The sequence below is a fragment of the Clavispora lusitaniae genome (assembly GCF_014636115.1).
Source record: "Clavispora lusitaniae strain FDAARGOS_655 chromosome Unknown tig00000187_pilon, whole genome shotgun sequence".
Lineage (NCBI taxonomy): Eukaryota > Fungi > Ascomycota > Pichiomycetes > Serinales > Metschnikowiaceae > Clavispora > Clavispora lusitaniae.
Window position 1 is genome coordinate 445,608 of NW_027093980.1, and position 21,291 is coordinate 466,898.

Sequence of the window (21,291 nt, forward strand, 5' to 3'; positions counted from 1 at the left end):
AAGCCAGAGTAGCCTAGAAACCAAAAGAATGAGCCTTTGTCTTCTGAGTTTCAAGTCAAAACCACATGGGCCATAGCATTCTAGCTAGTAATTTCGCCTTTGAGATTTACACTAGTTAATTCCGATGGATAGATGGTCATACATCTGTGCGAATCGGTGAAACAACTGAGAATATATATATGCCACTTTCGCCACTGAATTGCTGTTTTTCCTTCTTTCTTCGTGATTATTATAAGTTGTTTGTTGGTTCGTTTTTTCCTTACCGTTTTCATTAGTATTCGCTATTTATTATCAGCCTCTAGTTGTATTCATTCCTTTATCGTTCTCACAGTGTGCATACATCATCCTCTTTCATCTCCCACTTCTTCATGAGCCAGCCCCGGGAAGTCAAGCAAGAGCCGGAAAACGGAGTCAGAAACTCGCCGCAAATGTCGCCGGCGCCCCGGCCTGCTTCTGGCGGCGAATGGAACGTCATCCCGTTGAAAGCGTGTACCCAGGCAGAACTTCAAGATACACGCAACCACATCATTCGGTTCCAAACAAAACAGGACGTGGACATTCTTAAAAACTTCACGCAGCCGGTCAGATTGCACCGCAAGGATCCGCAGAACATCCAGTTCCATCTCTCGCGGGAGGAGATGGACAAGAGACGGAAAAACGGCATTCCGGCGGAAAACCAGCCCCAGGAGGTGGTTTACGAGGACGAAGACGGCAATCCGATCCAGCGGGCCGACATGTCGCAGGTTGCCCCTGACGGCGGCGCCAGAAGACACCGGCGCAACCTTTTCAAACGGAAAACGAAGCAGGTGCACATGATGGACGAGAAAAAGCGAAAACTCAGGTACGAGGAGTACTATCCGTGGGTGCTCGAGGACTACAACGGGAAAAACGTGTTTGTGGGCAGCTACGAGGCTGGCTCTTCAGAGACAACACATGTTCTTTTCGTCTTTGACAAGGACGGCTTCAAAATGGTCCCGGCAGAAAAAGTGTACAAGTTCACGCCCAGAAACAGATACGCCACGCTCACGTTGGAAGAGGCCGAGGCGAAAATGGAGAAAAACCAGTCGGCGCCGCGTTGGTTGATGAAGCACATGGACGAGGACGACATGCGGTTTCGCCGCAATGGCCTGTTTGGTGCGCCGGTCACTCCTCTGGCTATGAGTCTGAGTTCTTCCGGCAGCCGTTTCCGCATGAAAACAGTGCAAGGCGAGTCTGCGGGCAACGAACGGGACTCGGACCATGATGACTTGGACTTTGACGAGGAATTTGCTGATGACGAAGAGGCACCCATTATGGACGGCGACGAAGAAGAAAACAAGTTGCTGGAGAAGAAGATCAAGAAGGAAATGCTCAAGGCGGCACACTTTGACGGCCAGCTGGACGTGGACGATGACGACGACGACCTCAACGACTTGTTCGAGGTGGAAAAATCCCGGAAAGTCGACAAAGAGGGCAAGAAGTTGAAGAAAGTGTTGAACAAAACCGAGGGTGGCGTGTACGACTCCGACAACGAAGACGAATTCTTGCCACATGTGTCGCTGTCTGACTTGGAAAGTCAAGACGAGTCCGAGCCGGAAATCACCGTAAAGACCGAAGATACAGACGGAGTCGAGCCGCTTCCGCTTCGCCGCTCCATTTTCGTGAAAAAGGCTGGAAACGGATATGTGGTGATCCGGGCGCCAAAGCAGTTCTTGCAAGGGTTCCCGCAAGGTGAATGGAACCCCAATGCGAAGAAACGGGCTCAGACTTTTGAAACGCCCGGTGTCAAGAAAGCCAGAATCGAATCACCTAGTGCTCTGCCTGTACCAGACGGCCAGGCCTCTGATTTAAATAACCCCGGTCCTAATGGCGAGTTGGTGACTACAACGGAAGTGTTGGATATCGTGAAGAACAATCCACTCACAACAAAGGAGTTGCTTTTGAAACTCAAGAGCCGTATCAGTGCACACAAGGACAATAAGCTTCGGATAATCACGATTGTGAAACTGAACCTTCGGTTGGTAGATGGAAAGCTTGTACTTAAGTCGTAGATAACAAAGCAGAAATATATAAAAACAAGAAAAAAAATAAAGAGAGAAAATAAAGTATCGAAAGTGTACGACGACTGACAATAGGAATAAAATGAGCATTAGGAAGAAATCCGGTGATATCTACATCACAGGAGCGGAACAGTGTGCAAATGAATAGGGCAAAACATTGCCGTGAAATAGAAACGATAAAGTAGTGGCAATAGCCTATGATGGAGTATGGCATTAAGTTTATTTTCCACTAATTCACTAAATACCGAAATTAATCAGGAAACGTTTGTCACGATATTAAAATGCTTCATTCTCAATCGTGGAATACAAAACCACCTAGGACTTTGATTTCGTGAAGAAATAAAATACAAGTGGTGACAACCAAAACTGAAAGTATCATGAAACTGAATACCATCGCTAATCTTTCTGACTTTTCGTACAAGCCGAATTGTCTCATTCCATTATTTCTCAATAAATAATTATTCCTATATTGATTCATGACGGACAGATTTTTCGGTTTCATTTTTCGTTATTGAGAAGGAGTTGTTTGCATCTTTCTTAGAAGTACCTCTGAGGATCTTCTTGCACGAGAGTCTGCTTGTGAAAGTGTCTAGGCACATAGAAATACGGTTTGATGTTCCAAAGATCAAGCACCACATCTGGCTATACTGGGACATCTGGAGGTTTGTGAACAGTATATATCTAAGAAACGCCTTCTTTATTTCTGGGTCGCCATTGATAATCCTCTTATATTGCTCTATTAAATGCACTTACACAATCTCCACGATTTTGTCGTCCTCATCCGAATCCACATCCATGTCCGCGTCAGTCTTAGTTTCCCCATTCTCCTCATCTCTCATCAACATTTGCACCACTCTGTCACATAGAGCTGTGACTTCTTCTGTATCGGCGGCCTTATGAAGTTCACGAACCAAAGGATAGACTGCTTTCTCTCTCAAGTAGTCACGCATGGCTCTGGTGGAACACAACAATAAAAGCGATTCGAGGTGTGTGCAAAGAATCGATTCGACCGGATCTCTTTTCTTGTCGGGCGGCAACAACTGCAATTCGTCTGGCAAGTTGAACATATCGTCTTCGTCCAACTCTTCTGGGCCGGCGACAGGCAAGAGAATATATGGCAAAAGGTTGATGTTCTCGTCGGTGACCAATTTTTCGTGGCTGTCGACGTCAAACAAGGAGTTTTTGATGGTGGAAGCAACACCTTCACGTCTGATTTTGGAGTCGTACTTTTCTGTGAACACAAGCAACTTCGAAATGGGCACAACGTGGTCGTACTCTTGTTCGGTGATGAAATAGCGGCGGCCGCTCTCGAAGCGGGAAATGTCGGCGAAAAAGTACGACAAGTAGTCGTAGTCGGCGTACTTGTTCAACGATCTGTCAAAGCCCTTGACAAAACAGTCCATAAGGCAGTCCATGGCGTTTTCCAGAGCGAAAAACTTCTTCTGTTCGTCCAGAAGCGTGACCTTGATGTTGAATATTTTCGTGATGGCGTCGCTCTTGGCCATGTTGGCCAACAAAATGCACATCAAATCGCCGTTGATGTTGGTGGGCCGGATAATCGCATTCACAAGAAACTCAAGGTACTTGATATCCTCCACAATCAAACGGCGCATGGTCTCGTCGCCACATAAGTTGGCCAAGATCGTCACAGACTGACTGACCATGGTTTTGCCTGTGTCCTGGGACAATTTCTTCAAGTCTTTAATCGCCTCATAGTTGTCGTAGGCGAATACCTGCTGGTGCGGACCCAGGGAAAAGCCCACTAGGTTATCGAGGGCGATTTGGACTACGGCAGGTTGTGGCGAGTGCAAAAAACCCACTAACTCTTCGAGTTCGGTAGGCATGGCAAAAAGACAGATGGAGGAAGAAAAATTTGAAGAGGCGCTGTGTGCAGGCGGTTTTCGCAGCCAGTGAGTAGTAGGAGATTGCATGAGACATACAGAATCATCGATATTGGGTTTAGGATTTGCTGATGATGTTTGAATTTGGAAAGAAACTTGACTAATACATTATAGTTTGGTGAATATAACTAGGTTGTGCGAGATTAGAAGTTCTCAACAGTAGTAAATCTCTTTTGCCTGCTTTGGAAATAAGGAAAGCACAATGAAACGGTTTTTATCTTCTTTTTTTTTTTCTTTAGCCATTGTAACTTGGTCTCATGTATTCCTTGGTCCACTATATCAAAACTTCTAATATTCACATTTGGACGTTCGTAGGCGAAAGGTTTATTAGTACATTCATTAGAATACTTATAGTTGACTTAGCTAGCCTGGATAAGGTTACAGAAACTTTCACAGAAGAGTCTATTCAATCGTGAATAGCTACACTGGATAATATCCATTTTTGACAATAACACATTATCTAGACACTCGTCTCATTCTATTTTTTAGTACACTCAACTTCTTAAACAATACAGTTTCTAAATTCCGTCCACCACTTGCAAATAGTAATAGTAGAAGGCAATGATAAGCAAATGGCCATCGAAGTTCAATCTTTCATCAACAGAGTGTATGTTTCCCCTAGGCGTAGGAAGACCCGGCTCATATCTGAAAATGTTCCGTGTTAAGCTCCAGTAAGACTTTGTGTCTGTGTTTCCCGTGCTGATGAATGGAGCAAAAATAAACGTATCGTTTTTCTCTGGGAAAACCAACTCTTCGTAAAGGTAGCGCAACGAGCCTCCAAAAACGTTCCAAACTTCATCTCCCACTGGAGTCAATGGCGCCGGCTCCAACGGTTCCACAAAGTTGTAGTCGATGTAACCGTTTGGTGTTTTATCTCTAACCAATGCATCATTGGAAATGACACCCAAATCGTACTTTTCTGCAAAGTCCACGATCTGGTCCAACACCTTCTTTCCTGTCGAGGCCACACTTTCTTCCACTGCAATCCGGTGGTTCACCAAAACGGATGCATGTTCAGGTAAAGCATTGGATTTCACGCCTCCTTCAACAATATCCACTGCTTGAGACGTTGTGACCAAGTACTTTGAAAAAATGTTCAGAGCCATGAATTCCACCACTTTGGCGTTGGCCTTCTTGTCCAAATGGGCCTTCAAAATGTTTTTCTTGAGATCTTTATCGATGGTAGTCGAATGTTCGGCCACACATTGCAACTGGTTCAATACTGGGTTTGCATTGGAAAGAATGCTCTCGAATTCCTGATCCTCAATAAGCGAAATCAATTTTGCCAAAAGTCCAATCGATGTATGTTTTGGCGGAACAGAGGAATGTCCTCCAGGGGTGAAAATATCAATGACAGAGTTAAGATGGCCCTTTTCGCCTGTGGCTGGCAAAATAAGAAACTGGCCATTCTCTTCGGTATAGCCCGAGTTTCCTTCGTCGATAATCTGGAAGAACGAGTCTTCGCCATATTTAGCCTCGAGATGTTTGTTGATTTCAAATGCTCCGGTTCCAGCAGCTTCTTCGTCGTACCCGAAGGCCAAAACAATCGTTCTTTTGGGCGAAAACTTCTGTTCCGACAACAAAAGCTCAACCGTTTCCATAAGCCCAATGAGCAAGTTCTTGCAATCGGAAACTCCACGGCCATACAAATACTTGCCGTCAAAACCACCTTCAAAAGGCGGAAAAGTCCACTGATCTACAGTGGCTGGCTGGACAGGTACAACATCATAGTGGGCCGTAAGCATGATTGGCTTTTTCAGTGCTTCAGAGCCTTCCCAGGTGTAGACCAACCCAAACTTGTTGATTTTCTCAAGTTTCAAGTGCTTGTGCACCAAAGGGAAAGTTTCGGCCAAGTAACTGTGGAATTTTTCAAACTCGGCCCATTTGGGTTCCAATTTATACAAATCTTCAAGCGAATCTGCCGAGTTGGGATTGATCATTTTATCATATATTTGAGTCGGATACCGCACAGCCCCAAGAAGCTTTTCCAAAGAGCTGTTGTGGAAGTCTTCATTGTAAAGGATGGTTTTGATTGTATCACTTTCGTACATGTAACTGGAAGGGTCGATCTTCTCCACTATGGGGCAGAGAGAATCTCGGTTGGACTTTTCGCTTTTGAAACATTGATAGTAATTCAAAAGTGAGAAAGTGGTTTGAGCAAAAATCACAAAGCAAAAGAAATTCCAGAAGGACACAAAAGTCCATTTTTTCTTTTCTTTCTTGTCCAAGTGGATGGGCAATTCCAGTTCTGGGTTACCCATGTTGTTGATAAGATTGCGATTTAATCGGTGCGGCTCCGATAAGAATGCAGGGATGACGGTAGTAGTGAATCTACCAAATAAGTAATACTGTCCAGAATTATTAATTACCATTGGGGCCTTGAAATGAAAATCAGGTGAATTGTGTATTTTTTCGGAGTTAGTTTGACGCCTTGGAGTGGAAAAAGGATGATTATGTTTAATGGATCTTGCCCCTCAAATGATAATACCTTTGACGTTTCTGCCCAGAGTGGCAGACAAACTAGTTACAGCAGCCAAATACCTACATGTAAATGCATTCCGACTAGAAATTCAAGCAACTTTTGAGGAAATGAATTCTTGTAATTTGTTTTCTACCTTTGGAATTGATTTCGACAACCCGTAATTCGTATTCTGTGAGAACTACTGTGACATTTTTGTGGTAACCAAAAAGATGGAAATTGAGTCAAGGTGATAAATACTTGGCGGCTTATTTTGTTTTTTGTGTAATCTACATGTCTCGTTTGGTCGACAGTTTTGCAGAAAATAGCGTCAGAGTCATTGCTAGAAAAGCTCGACCTGTATCGTCACATTTTTGAAGCAGGCTAAAAAGACTTCTGGTCAAAAGTAAGACTGCTAAAGGCAGCTATTATCGTAACTAATTGTATCGCAATTTACATACAAAACAATGGGGCCCTCTAACATAGATTCCAAGACAACTAGGTATAAGACAAGAGGAAGTTAATTCGGCAGGATGGACTTTAATTTCTCCATGGTCGAAATTCATGCTTCACTGTTTAGCTCAATAAAAGAGTTCAGAAACTCGCTTAGTCTATATTCATTAATAGCAGATCGTAATTCTACACTTCAGAAGAAATAGAGGTTCCTTTGTGGAAACGCGATCATCATACTAAAGTGGCAATATGTCCTGTGCCAGTTTAATACAGGAGATCTGATTCGTCCAAAGCCAATGCAGATTATACACGCTTATGAAGACTAAAAAGAAGCTTCCTTGATAGTCCATTATAGAGGAAACTTTAAAAATCTTTATTCCCAAATCTCACCAAGAAAAATTTCTGCTGTCTCCACAAATAGACAACTGAAGCAAAAAGTGACAGGCAAACTTGCATATACACGCGTTTGGTTCGTATATATTCGATATGGGTCTTCACTCGCATATATTATATCATAACTACGTCCAAGACTGCCAGAACATCCACCCTACCTAAACAGAGTTACCTGTCCATTCTAGTTGCTTCAATTTCCTCAACATCATATCTTCGACTTCGGCAAACGAGATTGACACAAGTACATATTTTTCTTGGCATGCGCGAGAAGACGGCTCCGAAATAGGCGGACATGCAGCAAGAAAATAGCCGTGCAGTAGAACATAAAAGGGCACCATAATCCACGCAGTTTCGTTCTTTTTTTTTTTTTTTTGCTTTCTTTTATCTTACACATGCAGACGGCATTCTTGTTTCTCGTGGCTGTTGTTGCTGCTAACTTAAATGTGGCTAACAGTAGGCGCTTTTCTTTGTTGGAAAGAGATGATCCACAGGAAAAATCAAAGGGCTTCTCTTTCGGTTCACCTCCTAAATCAATTGTGTCATACCCCAGTTTCGACACTGGTGTCTTAAACATTCCACCTGTGATGTTAACAACAAATTTTGAAAATGTCACTCTTCCACCACTAGGACAAAGGTTTGATTATTTCAACTCTTCCCAACTTGGGAATCAGACGGCTTGGCTCAATGGCTACAAACTTCTGAACTTCAGTTTCACTTCGCCGCCCTACCCTGATCTGCTCTTTCAACCTCATTATGTTACATATGGTCTCAGCATCATATCAGATGAACTGTTATTTGAGACGTTTTCACAGCCAAACCCTGTGATTACCGTTATAGATTCCTTGTATGGTTCTGGATATATTGAAAGCCGATCCTTTTCTTATGTCGTCAACTCAACGGATGATGTGCTGTTCGGAGAAATTGACCATGGTAAGTACGAAGGACCGTTGAAGAAATTCAAAAGCTACCATCCATGGTCTGAGGATGAACTAGGTTTTTCCCATCCAACAATTCTCTTGGACGGAATTGCAGGCAAAAACCTCCTGGCCTATTATCCAATCCCTATGGAGATAACTGATGGTCGTTGGCAGCTTCCAGATGAGCTTTACTATCCACTATTTGACCATTTTCAAAGAACTTATGGCATGGATGATGATGGCATGTTGTCTTGCCTGGTGCTCAATCTGACTGAGTACATTTCTTTTTACTTCAGTGGAGAAGAATACAGGGTACAGGCTGGTAGCTTTTTTGGTCTTTCTATCAGCCCCAACGATACTTCTAGTAGTTTTGACACTGTGCCTAATGAGAACAGCACCTGTGGTTTTGTGGTGGGACAAATCGACGAGTTTACTACGGGAATCAGCGCAGAACTCTTCCTTGGTCAGTATCTTGTTGTTGACTACGACAACATGGAAATCGCCATTGCTCCTACTGCAACCAAATCCAAACCACAGACTATCGAGATTATCTCGACTGGTATTCCTCTGGCCACTCCAGCAAAGTATTTTACCTATTCCGAAGTGTACTATTCATGTTCAACTCCTGATTTAGTTGGAGATAGGGAGGTCTATTCCACGTGGTATCACCCATCATATTCATTCTACACGGGCGAACGTTATGGTCCTAGTGCCACCGAATCATTTTATTCTACTCAAACAAGCTCTGCCCCTGTCATGCTGGCAGAGCCAACATCTACAAACACTGGTGAAAGTACAAATCACAGCACAAAAACAGGCAGCAGTTCCTCTTCTAAGGCAGCGGGAAACATCCAAACAACTGGTGGTGTCTTTGCTTTTGTCACATTCTTTCTCAGCGCTTTGATGATGCTTTAGCGAGAAAAGATAGAGCAGAAACTCGACTAATATAGTGTTAGTAGCATAAGCAAATAATATACAATCACGTCCAGATAACTACTTCTGTATAATAGAACGTTGGCCAGTAAGTTATAAGAAAAGTAATTTCGAAATAAGCGAGCTGACACAAGTTGAAGCAGAAATTGCATCACGATTGAATCACCTTGGGCAATGAAACGTGATAATATTAAAGCAACTCAAGAAAACATGGGTCAAACATTCTGCCTTTTTACCCGACCTACCTCGGCTGAAGAGAAAGACTGTAATGTGCTTGCTTCAATAAGTCCACGAGTATGACCTGAGCCAATCTAATACAGGTTTCCATTTGCCCAGAACTGGAAAGTATCCCAGAATTCTCGTATACCATACCCAACTCTTTAATCCCGTCATATAAGCTCTGTTTGACGGGAGCATTATAAACTCTGGTTGATGGGTGCATTTTCGTCTTTCATTTTGTTGTCGTAATTTTTCATTCTCTCCATCGGTCTCAGTTCTTCAATTATAACTCGAATAGCAAACGAAGAGACCACAATTTACTGGCCTAGTTAAGCATGCTTTTCCTCGTATATGAGTGTTTCAAACAATCATTTGCATGCATAGAACAAAGATGTAGATAAGAAACGTGATTGTGCATTTACGTCATTTCTCGTATTTTCGATTTTTGTTCTCGCGTATGATTCTTCTTCTAAAAGTTGTTCTTTCAATTTCTGAGGGGAAGTTCATCACATGCCAGCCTCGTCCTTCGAACTCAGGCCATATGTATGTTCCCCTTAAAATCTTCAACTAAATTATAAGGGCTTTTTCCTGGACTCCATTGAAAAGAGCTTTCACTCAACGGTTCTGCCTTGTCGGTGACTTGAATACTTCTCTCTCTGTAACTTATTTACAATTCTACTTCCTCCATCTTTCTCGTAATTCAGTTTTCATGACCATAGTAGCATTTTTCTTAGCATGCACGTGTAGAACAAAGATTGCTCCTAAATAAGCATTTATGCATGGACTATGCGATAGCGAAACCAGCCGTGCGAACTAATAAAGAGAGATGTGTTGGCTGGTTAAGTAATTTTATTTCTTACTAAATCCTTACGTTCAATCCTACCTTTCACTCCTTAATTGATATTCTGCTTACTGATGCTCCCAGCTTTCTTTTTTTGGGTTACGGTCATCTTTGGCCAACCAAATAATATGCGCGAGAGTGTAGACTCTTCGTTGCATAGACGAGATGATTCTCAGGTGGAGAAAAGAGGCTTTGCCTTTGGTTCACCTGCAAAGTATATCCCGACTTACGGCAGTTTGGACACCGATGTCTTTGAAATTCCCCCGTATATGTTTACGAATGAAGGCGAAAACGTCACTAGGCCGGCCATGGAAATGCCAAAAGGCAACGATACTTATGTGAATGTGACTGTGAACGGGTCTCAGTTTGGAGAAGATCCGGCGTGGCTCAACGGATTCCAACTCGAAAACTTTTCTGTTGACCCACGTGCAACCAATCCATATTACATCCTAGCCGGACTCTGCCTTCTGGGTAACGAGAGTATTATTTCAACGAATCTGAAAGTTTCTGTTTTAGATTCCTTATTCGATTCTGGCTACATTGACACTAGGTCGTTTTCGTATTCCGTCCATAATGCCACGGATATCTTATTCGGCCAAGTTGACCACGGCAAATACGAGCAGCCATTGGTGAAGTTCAAGCATTATAGTGAAGCCTCTCAGGATAGTGGTGGATTAATTCATCCAACATTGCTCATGGACGGAATTTCAGGCACAAATTTTCTGGTTTACAACCCAATCCCAGTGCAGATGACGGATCAGTTGTGGCAGTTACCATACCAGTACACTGAGCCATTGTACGACCACTTTCGTAAAAATTATGACATGGATTATGATGGCTTTTTACCTTGCCTGGCAAAGAATCTGAGTGAGTACATTTCATTCTATTTCAGCGGAGAAGAGTTTCGGGTACCAGTGCCGTATCTCATTGGGCAACGCAATTCCTCTAACGCATCTACTACATGCTATCTCATTATTGATGACACATATTCCGAGGCATACCAAGTCGGCTGGTCACTTTTCTATGATAAGTACGTCGTGGTGGATTACGACAACGAGGAAATCGCTTTTGCTCGTAATGTTTCCGAATCCAAACCAGAAACGATCCAAAACATCTCAACGGGCATTCCTCTGGCCAGTCCGGCAAAGTACTTCCGCTATTCTTCATTGAAAGAGAAAACTGTGACTCGAAGTGGTCGAGCTTATGTGACAACATCACTCCATCCAACATACTCCATGTATACGGGCGACCACTTTGATATCAGTTCTACCAGGTCATCACAGTCTCGAAGAACAGCATATTCGACCAAGTCAACCTCTGACTCAACTGACTCAACTGACTCAACTGACTCAATTGACTTAACAACTGATTCAATAACTGACTCAGTAACGTCGGACTCCACTGGTTCTGTTACTTTCGCTCCCACGGGATCTGCAGAATCAACCAGCAGCTCAACAAGTTCCTCTTCTAGTGCAGGAGGAAACTATCAGAAAGCAGCCGGACTTTCTTTTCTTGCCTTATTACTCAGTGCCCTTCCAATCCTTTAAAGAAGGTTTCGGGTAAATTGATTGTTCTCTATTTTCAAGATACTCTACCTACTAGTTTCGATCCAAATCAACCTACCTGTATTTTACCACTTCGTGACACCGGCGAATCTCAGCTACGAGGTTTACCCCAATTCTTAAAATGTGAACGTTCAACATTATTTTTTGTCATTTCATAGTCCTGGAAAGTGTGTCTGGCTGCTATTTGTGAATTCAATCAATGCATAGTGACTGTAGAACTTTGGATCTCGTATATGGATACTGACTGCGAAAGTGGCCATTGTTCCTATTCTCACCAAAGACCGAATAATCAAGGCAAATCTTTGAGTACAGTCATAAGATTTCTCTTCGAGATAATCTTTTTTTCCCTTTGAGATAATCTTTGCATAATCTACTTCGATCCATCTCAACCCAAATTCGACAATGTGTGGTTTTACTTATCATTTCCAACAAAAGATAATATTGTACGAAAGATAACGGTTACAGATACCCCGTCAACCCGTTTCCATTGTTTCAGTTTAAAGTAAGCAAATTGAAGTCCTAAAAGACCTCTATCTTGTTTTTGATTAACTAGTCTTATATGCCAAAATTCACTGAAGTGGATAAGTAGTTGGGAGATAATTATACTTCATATTGTATTCTATGGTTGAGGTTGCAGCAGAAATGCTATTTTCCACCTGAACTCTTCCAAAATATTAACAGAAAAGTATAAGTACAATCCAATGATCTTATTTTGTGTTTCCTGTCCTCTATCGGCTGATAATAGGTTTGAATCACGCATGGAATTTGTCCAACGCCTGAAAGTTTAGCAGACAAAACAGCTCCTTCCAAAGATTGTGCTTACATCTTCCTCCTACCCTTCTTCTTTGTAATGGTTTAAGATAGCTCCAAAGAACTATCAATCTACATTATCTTAAATTTTGTCGATTTCATCCATTTGTGGCTCATAAGTCATTCATTTTGGCACAACGTAACTCATTTCCGGTAAACTAATTCTCCACTGACAGAAATCAACACCCCAGCATCGTCATTGACCCACTTTTCAATCGTATCCAATACGGTCTTTTTGTCGTATTTGTGCTCTGTCACCTCGTAACTTTGTAACATCCGTGGAAGCATCATGTCATACCTTTTCTTTTTCTCTTGGGCGCTGCTGAGGTACTGGACCTTGCCAGACATGGTAATTTTGTCCGGCAAATAGCCAGCCTTTAACGCTTTTTCCTTCAACAGTCTTCCGCCTACCATCAGCGTAGTGGGTCTGTGTGATATGGCATTCAACATGATTTCCGCATACTTTTCAGGGTAAATCACAGTCGAAGCCAAGTCTCCGTCTTTCACACAAACATAGCCGTCCTTTTTGCACACACGCAACATCTCCCGTAAGGCCTTGACTGGATCTTCAAGATGCACAATCACTTGCAGTGCATGAACAACATCAAAGGAATTGTCTTCAAATGGGATCTCGTAAACCAGACCAATTTGGAAACGGACGTTTTCAGGCAAGTTGTCCTGGGCCTTCGAGAGTTCAATCAATTCGGCCGTGGGCTCAATTCCGATCACTTCCAGCACGTAGTTCCCCAAGTCCTTCAGAATTGTGCCTGGACCACATCCAACGTCAAGCAACTTTTGGCTTTTGTTGAGATAAGGAATAATGTAAGGAACATAATTCTCCACATTCCGCCATGCGTGTGTGTCGGATATCACTTTGGAGAATCCCTTGCTGTAATATGCTTGGTCTGACATAACTGGTCAGGTTAAAAGTGGGGAACGGGCATCTTTATAATGATAGATGGTTATGAGCGTTCTTCGGGACTCGGACCCTGTAGTTTGATCTTGCCTCTATTCTTTCAACATAAATGATTTTTTAATAGGCGGTTCGACTTTGAGGTCGAGCTTGCTATATTATTTCTGCCGTGATTTTTCCGCCTAATCGTCTCCATCTGTTTTGTGTAGATTCCATCTGGTGATTCTTCCGTCTGAAGTATGTCCGTCTGTATCTCCGTCTACTATCTGCAGAGAGGTGGACCAGTGACAGATCGAATGTATCATATGCGGATCCATAATGGCCGAGGTTTCTCGTTTTATATTGTGGCTTGACGTGTAAGGTAGTAGTTTACTATGGTCCATCGGCGATAGGCCGATTATCTCATAGTCTTTAGATATCTGTACACATTATCACAATCACATTAGCTTTCGTGCGCTTTACATTCATATAAGGTGCTATGACTACCGTTGGAATACATGTGAGCTTCCAAAAATGACAAGGGGGGTTTGTAGAGTCAACATAAGCTCGACTATTGAATTTGTGTAGTTGATTCTCGAATAGTATCACATTCTGTTTGAGCTGTTTTCTTTGTAAATCTCTATGATCCAGTTTAAGACTCTTGTACTTTAGTATGCTCATGTCTCCAGTATGTAACCTATATAGTTCTTCAACTACATTTTGCAAAAGATACTTCTTAGTGGATAGTCTAAAATAATACGTATAGTGATTTCTATTCACATTTTTCTCTGTATTCGGGACTCTTCAAAGACATAACCACATCTTCGGTTTCCAAAATATTTATAGTACATATTCTTCCCATTTCTAGTCAATTCGTAATCGCTTTATAGTATAAGGCACTACACGACTTTGTAGCACTCATTCGTACAAAGAAATGACTAAGACTGAAGATATTACTTGTGTTCCTATCATCATTCTGTTTACTGACAACTAATTTATCTAGTATATTCAAACATCAGCATAGTACTAAAATAAATCAAAGAGTTCGTGGAACAGACCTATCAAAACAAATCGAAAAACATGATCTGGTCAATCAAAGTCTTTTCCTTGGCGTACTTCACTACTGGGTCCAGAATATCACCTCTGACAGCATAGCCGTGGGAAACTCCCGAAAACAAGTCGATTTGATATCTAGCACCAATTTCGGTCAATTTCTTTTCGGTCTCGTGTCTCAACTCGACTGGGAAAACTGGGTCCACTTCTGCAGCAGAGATGATGATTGGCTTCTTGATGGCAGCAACCTCCTCCATTGACACACGAGAAGGATGGGCAATGGCACCGGCATCGGCATATCCTGAAGCAGAAATCTGTTGAGCAGCAAAAGGAGCGCCAAAACAGTAGCCGATAACTCCGATGAACTTTGGCTTCAATTCCTTCTTCAAAGCTTCCATATACGCATCCACCTGGGGCTTGATGATTTCGTTCGTGTGCTTTGGGATCCACGCTCCCAAGGCCAGCAAATCAGCATTGGCATCAAATGGATCGTTGTTCAAAATGTCTGGAATCAAAACTTTGTAGCCAGACTTGGCCATTTCATCGGCAATCAACAAAGTGTTGTTAAGCTTGTGGCCAAAGACATCAGTAAAGATCACAATGACCCGATCAGAAGCATCTCCAGAAACATAAGTGTCCAATCCGCAGAGAGGAACGTGTTTTCCCTTTGGGGTTCCTTCGTGGAAACTAGCAGTGATGCAGCATTTGGCAGGAGCTTTAGAGGCCATGTTTGAGTAATTGGTTTTTGAATGTCTGTTTCCATGGCCAGAGATGAATGGCTTTATATATTATTGGCAAATGCATGTCGATGGCCCTTGCATTATTGGTGCAGGACCCGCATATGTCAGTTCTCTCTCTGCAAAGAAGATACATTATGATGTCGTTTTTTTTCGAATCTGTGGCTTTCGCGGTCAGGATTTGGGCCTAATAGGGTGTTTTCCCTTGATCCAGAGAAAAGCTGGACTTTTCGAAACAAGAAGACCGCCATCGTGGGATGGGAGAAGTGGAGCAAAGATATCTCCGCGCGGAAAAAACCGAATTTTCCGCGTCGCAATCTCGTGGAAGATAGATCCAACTCGGATATAAGCTATGACCGAATCACACACTTGTCCAGACCCAATTTCACATTTTACTCACGTTACATTGATATCCGAGACGGAACAGCAATTTTACAATATTCTCACGTGTCAGCAGTTTTATTTGTCAGTTTTCCCAACAGCTTTGTCCAAATCTTCGAGTCTGGAGCACAAATTACCATGAATGCGGCAGAATTAAAAGCACGTAGCTCTGTCCACCTCTGCTATTCCAGAAGTTGCCAAATTGGTTCGATTAACATCTTCCTATTTACCATTGCTCCGTGGAACTGTCAAACCAAACGGTTAGGTCCGACTTCTATGCAAGATGAGACGGAAAAACCGATATTTTCCCGATAAATGTGAATCTAACCGTTTCTCGGGTTCTCGAATCGAGATCTTTCGGTCTTTGCAAGTACGTTTTGATCATTAAATCCGTCTTGAAGTATTGGGTATGCGTTGTTATTTGTCGGAGAACACACATTTAATTTGTCTATCCAAACCTAAGTGTACGCACGTTGTCAAATGAAGAACAGAGATTAATAAAAACCTTCGGTCAAATAGAATGCTGAGACTTTCATACATCTACAATGGACTCTGTATTTCTCTATCGGGTATTTAGGACACAGATTATCTTACCGACAGTTTTATTTCGCTACTCAAATTGTGAATCCGTCACTTCTCGATCAACACGGTATATATTGAAACATTCATTAGGAAGGTTTGAATGGAAATCAACACAGAAAGATAAGTCCTTATAATTGATTATTTCAATCACTTATAGATTCGGTCAAATTCTAGACTCACAAAAAAAGGTCAATATCACAGTTCAAGGCGGATTATTTTAGTGTTGATAAATGTGAGCTTCAACAATCTTATTCTTCTGATACAGTCATTTTATGGATTCATTATCTTGGTTGACGCATCAACTAGAATAAATGAAGTTGCCAACTTCAACAATAGAAGTTGCTCAAAAGGGAACACAATTTATCGTTCACTAAATGACAGAATTTGACACAATTGAGTTGTTTGTCACGATTTTTACTTCATGATTGATGGATATGGAACTATTGAACGTTTATCTAGTCTGTGTGGACACTTGAGCATATTGTCAAACACCATATCATATATTTCACAAAACAGGCCAATCTATATCTAAAACAAAGCAAAGAATTGGAGTTGGTCTGCCAAAGCCTTTTCCTTGGCATACTTGACAACTGGGTTCAGAATGTCGCCTCTAACGGCAAAACCGTGGGAAACACCAGAAAACAAGTCAATCTGGTATCTAGCACCGATTTCGGCCAACTTCGCTTCGGTTTGATGTCTCAACTCTGGTGGGAAGATGCTGTCCTCCTCCGCAGCAGAAATAATGATGGGTTTTTTGATTTCTGCCACTTCCTCGATCGAAACAAACGATGGGTGGGCAACAGCCGCAGCATCAGCATGGCCCGACGCAGAGATCTGCTGAATGGCATACTTGGCGCCAAAGCAGTAGCCAATCACACCCAAAAACTTGGGGTTGACCTCCTTTCTGAAAGCTGCCAAAAAGTCGTCGACAATTGGCTTGGTAATCTCGTTTGTGTGGTTGGGAAGCCACTTGTCCAAGCTGACGCTGCCGTCGACAGGATCGCCCTTCAAAATGTCGGGAATGTAAACCTTGTATCCGCATTTGGCAATTTCGTCCGCAACCAACAACACATTGTTGTATTTGGAGCCATAGATATCGGTCAAAATGACCACGGTTCTGTCCGAATCTTCGCCAGTCACGTAAGTTTCCAAGCCGCAGAAAGGCACGTGCTTGCCTTTTGAGGTTCCTTCATGGAAGCTAGAAAGAGTGCAACATTTTCCGGGAGGATTGGATGCCATTGTGTGAGTTTATAGTTTTCGCTTGTCTGAATTGGCGAGAAGCCTCACTTATATATGTCCGGGGGAGGCAAACGTACTATGTGCAGGAGCGGTGGCATAGCTGTCATTTATCCTGAACTGTTCGTTTTTGTTTTTGTTTTTGGCAGTTTCCGACTATTGAATGGGTCTGGGTACTCAGGGTGAGTATATAAAGCTATTGCCGATGTATCGAACTTTGTTTGACTGAAGACTGTCATTATGTGGGTGCTGCATACAGCGGAGTTTGACGTGCGCTTTTTTAACTGTGGAGACAGAACATGGAAGAACGACGTTGTATTTCTTGTGCGACTTTAAGCTTCTATCAATTCATTGGATCGGAGCAGTTATTTTTATTTTTTTAAATTTTCTATTTTCTAGACGAAGTATTGTACAATTCTGATTTTTTCCAGTGACGGGCCAGATCTTGTGGTACTTTTCACATGATTCTGACCACTTGGGCATAACTGACTATGGAATTTTGGGCCATCATCAAATACCTTATGTAAATCATTTGGATTTCTTGAAAAAACTCTAGAACTATAGAAAAACTACAGAGTAATCACAGGTTTCTTTGATCCGCCGGCATATTCCCCGGTCTGCCAGATTTAGAGGAATAATAAATAGGTTCACATTATCTAACAAATACTAGACCCTCTATTCTTATTCAGCACCATGCGACGCAATCTTAACACCTCCAGTATTCTTTTAAGACCGGTTTTCGAAGACTATGGTTTTTCCTAATGGTGCTGTATTGAAAGCTGCTCACTGTTTCCAAATACGTTCTCCACCATAGATGTACAGCAACTGCAAGCTTAAAATGCCGCTTCTCGAAACTCGCTCGACTTTTGATGAAATTGTAGGGGTGACTGGATCATTTTCTTGCGTTTTCGTGACCTTAGAACTCTATCATCAAGTATGGTCTCTGTAGATATAATCGGTTTTCGAAGCTATTGTCTTTTCGTCCCTTATATTTCTTTCTCTCAGTATCCCAGCGAAGACATGGCTCCATGGTTCTCGTCAAGAAACTGAGACACGCTGGCGTGGGTCAACCATAATCTACTTGTTATCCTGACGTTTCCGGATGGTTCTCTATCGTGTTAGTACTCTGGTACCCTAATAGAGTCTACACAAAGATTCACTCTAATATCCTCGAGAGTAGGCCTAGATAAAATCCGCCCCGTATCCTGGCAAACATCTCATAATTTCATTTTGCACCCATGACAAAATGCATGCAACGTTTCTTTACACGTTTGGACTGAGCATATCTGCTTTCACCAAAGCATGAATCTGAAGGTTAGTACTTGTCCCGGATCAAGGAAAAAGAAATACATACGTCTTGCACTGAAGCATGGATAAGCTGTCTCACTTCAAGAGCCAACCACACCTTAATCATATTCAACGAATCTTCATCGCGAAGAATGTCTCTCCCCTCCTTCAGAGCGCCCAACTTTCTCAACACAGGCAAAGAGCTTTGTTGTTAGTATCATGCAAAATTAAGCCCCACCATCTGCTCTGTGGGAAATCCCCACAAAAGTGCGTATACGAACCTTGCAAACAAGTCCAATTCTGGATCAAGCTGTCTTCCAATGCCTTCTAAAAGAAGAATTGCCACGATCACGGTAATGAAGTCTCCTTCCATTCGAACGTGGTGCGTACGCACCATTCCCAAAACCTGGTCCAAAAGATCTCCTATGCTGACATTTCCCAAAGTGAATGTTCTCTGTTTCATACGGTCAACCAATTTTTCCACTTTCAAAGCGAAAATCTCTTTATTCACCACAGTCAGAGGTGTTCTGGATCTTTCCACCATCAATTCACCGGCTCTGTAACCGTCGAATTCCGAAAGTGCCTTGAACAAATCAATGAAGTTGTACCGGTCTGTTTGATTGAGTTCGGTCACCAAGCCTACATCCAAAAAGCAGATCTCGGCATGATAACCATGTTCGTAAAGCTGTTCTAATCTCTGATACCAGGCAGCATCGTCATTTCCCAAAGCAAGTAGCTCCTCTGTGATTCGATTTGTTTCCTGTTCATTGCTCGATTTGACAATCTTGTACTCTTTCTCGTGCTTAAACAACTCGTTCTTGTAAAATCTAACAAGCATGTTGCCAGGGTGTAAATCAGCATGCACAAAGTTGTCCAAAAGTAACATTTGCAAAAACGAGTCAAGACCTTTGTCACTGATTTCCTTCAGCAAGTTTTTCCCAAAGTTATCCTTTAACGAAAGCATTCGGCTCATGGGGATCGCCTTGACATATTCTTCAACCAAGACGTCTTTGGAGCTGAAGTTCAAAAACGGTTTGGGGAAATGAATATCGAGTCTCTTGCGGAAATTGTGACGGAACTTGGCCAAATTTAGTGCTTCTATTCTCAAATCAAGCTGGAGCCGCATCAAAATGGAAAACTGTTCCACTTCTTGTGGAAGTGAAAGCCACTCCATAGTAGGAATAATATCGATCATGTTGGCAAAGAAGGACATGATTTTCAAATCTCGGAGCACCTTGACCTCGACATGTGGATGTAAAACTTTGATAGCGACTTCTTGACCCGAGTTAACCAGACTGGCCAGCTGAGTAACCACAACATTTTCCCAGAATTGCACATGTTCAGGCGCATCCAGGTTCAAGCTAAGCTGGACTTTTAATTCGTTCTCCGTCTTTGCCCTTTGGATGGCTTTGTCCGACAACTTGGCTAAATACACCTGCGCAATAGCTCCGACGCCCAAAGGTTTCTTGTTGAACTCGTCGAAAATCTCCTCAAACGGCATCCCGAAACTGGCGCTGAGAATCTTTTTTGTCTGGTGGAAAGAGTGGGCCTTAGCGTTCGAATGCAAGTGTGACAACTCTTCGCAGAGCTCCTTAGGGAAAATGTCTGTTCTGGAAGCGGCCCACTGGCCCAATTTGATGAACGAAGGGCCTGCGACTTCGGCTGACCATCTCAAGTAGCGATACCAAAGACGAGCGCCGAAACGAGCATTTCCGTCGCCCTTATGGTTTTTCCGTCCGAGCCAGCAGATGGGAGACGAGAAAATCAACGGGAATATGATAGCAGCGAGCTCCAAAAAGCGCACGAACGTGATGCTCGGGTCAATCACATAGTCTTCAAGAGCAAACTTGATGCGATAGAAGATTCGCGAGTACCATGGCCCGTCACGCAACTTACGCTGTCTGTGCTCTTGGAAAAGCTCGTCCTCCTCCTTGAGCGATGCTAGATAAAGGCCCATCTCGTACGTTTCTGCTGTTTCCACAGGCTTTAGACTGTGGAAGGAGGGATCAGAATCGTTCGAGAGCTGATCCCATTGCCAGAAAAGGACCACTCCCGAAGAAATCCCAATGCTTGTGGAGCCCAATGGCGGGAAAGATTCGAAAAAAGAGCGTTTGTTTTCGGAATTATGCCCGTTGTGCCGTTTTTCGTTGTGGAATTCAGCCGTTGCGTATTTGGAGAATTGGCTTCTGTAGACGGCGGGAAAAGAAGAGAAATGGCGAAGCACAGGCTGATTTCGGCACCTGCCAATTTCTCGTACAAGAGCTTTGGCCCCTGAAGAAGAAAAGGGTATCATTGGAAAAGAACAACTTCTCTATAGTTGCTATCAGAGTGCATCTTGATAGTGCGCAATATTAAGAATGGAGAACCAGAAACAATGAAGGAAAAGATCCAATACAAGTTTCTGGCCCAAAGCCAGAGCGGATATTATAAAAATAATCTGGATATTATAAAAATAATCTGGATATTATCAAAAAGATCTGGTATTGTACATTATCTACTGTGTGTGGCATATTCGACCAGAATATAGTAGATAGACCATACTGCATCAACCTCGCTTTGAATATCCATGTCTCATTAAATCTTGGAATTATACT

At 42.6% G+C, this 21,291-nt stretch overlaps 9 protein-coding genes across 9 annotated transcripts; 3 read left to right on the plus strand and 6 right to left on the minus strand. All coding sequences in view use genetic code 12, as the record gives it.

The window, feature by feature from the left end:
• Positions 1 to 368: 368 nt before the first annotated feature.
• Positions 369 to 2,030, plus strand: TFG1 (transcription factor IIF subunit; the record flags this gene model as incomplete). The annotated part of the gene is made up of 1 exon (XM_002614951.2): positions 369 to 2,030. One exon carries the CDS (start codon positions 369 to 371, stop codon positions 2,028 to 2,030), a length of 1,662 nt encoding a protein of 553 aa, XP_002614997.2.
• Positions 2,031 to 2,788: 758 nt separating this feature from the next.
• On the minus strand, positions 2,789 to 3,970 carry HGH1 (Hgh1p; the record flags this gene model as incomplete). The annotated part of the gene is made up of 1 exon (XM_002614950.2): positions 2,789 to 3,970. The coding sequence occupies one exon, from the start codon at positions 3,968 to 3,970 to the stop codon at positions 2,789 to 2,791; it is 1,182 nt and encodes a 393-aa protein (XP_002614996.2).
• Positions 3,971 to 4,458: 488 nt separating this feature from the next.
• On the minus strand, positions 4,459 to 6,497 carry FOB63_004210 (uncharacterized protein; the record flags this gene model as incomplete). Its single annotated transcript, XM_002614949.2, has 2 exons — positions 4,459 to 6,318; positions 6,486 to 6,497. 2 exons carry the CDS (start codon positions 6,495 to 6,497, stop codon positions 4,459 to 4,461), a joined length of 1,872 nt encoding a protein of 623 aa, XP_002614995.2.
• Positions 6,498 to 7,636: 1,139 nt separating this feature from the next.
• FOB63_004211 (uncharacterized protein) lies at positions 7,637 to 9,076 on the plus strand (the record flags this gene model as incomplete). The annotated part of the gene is made up of 1 exon (XM_002614947.2): positions 7,637 to 9,076. One exon carries the CDS (start codon positions 7,637 to 7,639, stop codon positions 9,074 to 9,076), a length of 1,440 nt encoding a protein of 479 aa, XP_002614993.2.
• Positions 9,077 to 10,282: 1,206 nt separating this feature from the next.
• FOB63_004212 (uncharacterized protein) lies at positions 10,283 to 11,701 on the plus strand (the record flags this gene model as incomplete). Its single annotated transcript, XM_002614946.2, has 1 exon — positions 10,283 to 11,701. The coding sequence occupies one exon, from the start codon at positions 10,283 to 10,285 to the stop codon at positions 11,699 to 11,701; it is 1,419 nt and encodes a 472-aa protein (XP_002614992.2).
• Positions 11,702 to 12,673: 972 nt separating this feature from the next.
• On the minus strand, positions 12,674 to 13,441 carry FOB63_004213 (class I SAM-dependent methyltransferase; the record flags this gene model as incomplete). Its single annotated transcript, XM_002614945.2, has 1 exon — positions 12,674 to 13,441. One exon carries the CDS (start codon positions 13,439 to 13,441, stop codon positions 12,674 to 12,676), a length of 768 nt encoding a protein of 255 aa, XP_002614991.2.
• Positions 13,442 to 14,482: 1,041 nt separating this feature from the next.
• On the minus strand, positions 14,483 to 15,202 carry FOB63_004214 (Dienelactone hydrolase family protein; the record flags this gene model as incomplete). Its single annotated transcript, XM_002614944.2, has 1 exon — positions 14,483 to 15,202. One exon carries the CDS (start codon positions 15,200 to 15,202, stop codon positions 14,483 to 14,485), a length of 720 nt encoding a protein of 239 aa, XP_002614990.2.
• A 1,500-nt stretch (positions 15,203 to 16,702) lies between these two features.
• FOB63_004215 (Dienelactone hydrolase family protein) lies at positions 16,703 to 17,413 on the minus strand (the record flags this gene model as incomplete). Its single annotated transcript, XM_002614943.2, has 1 exon — positions 16,703 to 17,413. The coding sequence occupies one exon, from the start codon at positions 17,411 to 17,413 to the stop codon at positions 16,703 to 16,705; it is 711 nt and encodes a 236-aa protein (XP_002614989.2).
• A 1,312-nt stretch (positions 17,414 to 18,725) lies between these two features.
• Positions 18,726 to 20,990, minus strand: FOB63_004216 (uncharacterized protein; the record flags this gene model as incomplete). The annotated part of the gene is made up of 2 exons (XM_002614942.2): positions 18,726 to 18,900; positions 18,979 to 20,990. 2 exons carry the CDS (start codon positions 20,988 to 20,990, stop codon positions 18,726 to 18,728), a joined length of 2,187 nt encoding a protein of 728 aa, XP_002614988.2.
• Between the last annotated feature and the right edge of the window lie 301 nt (positions 20,991 to 21,291).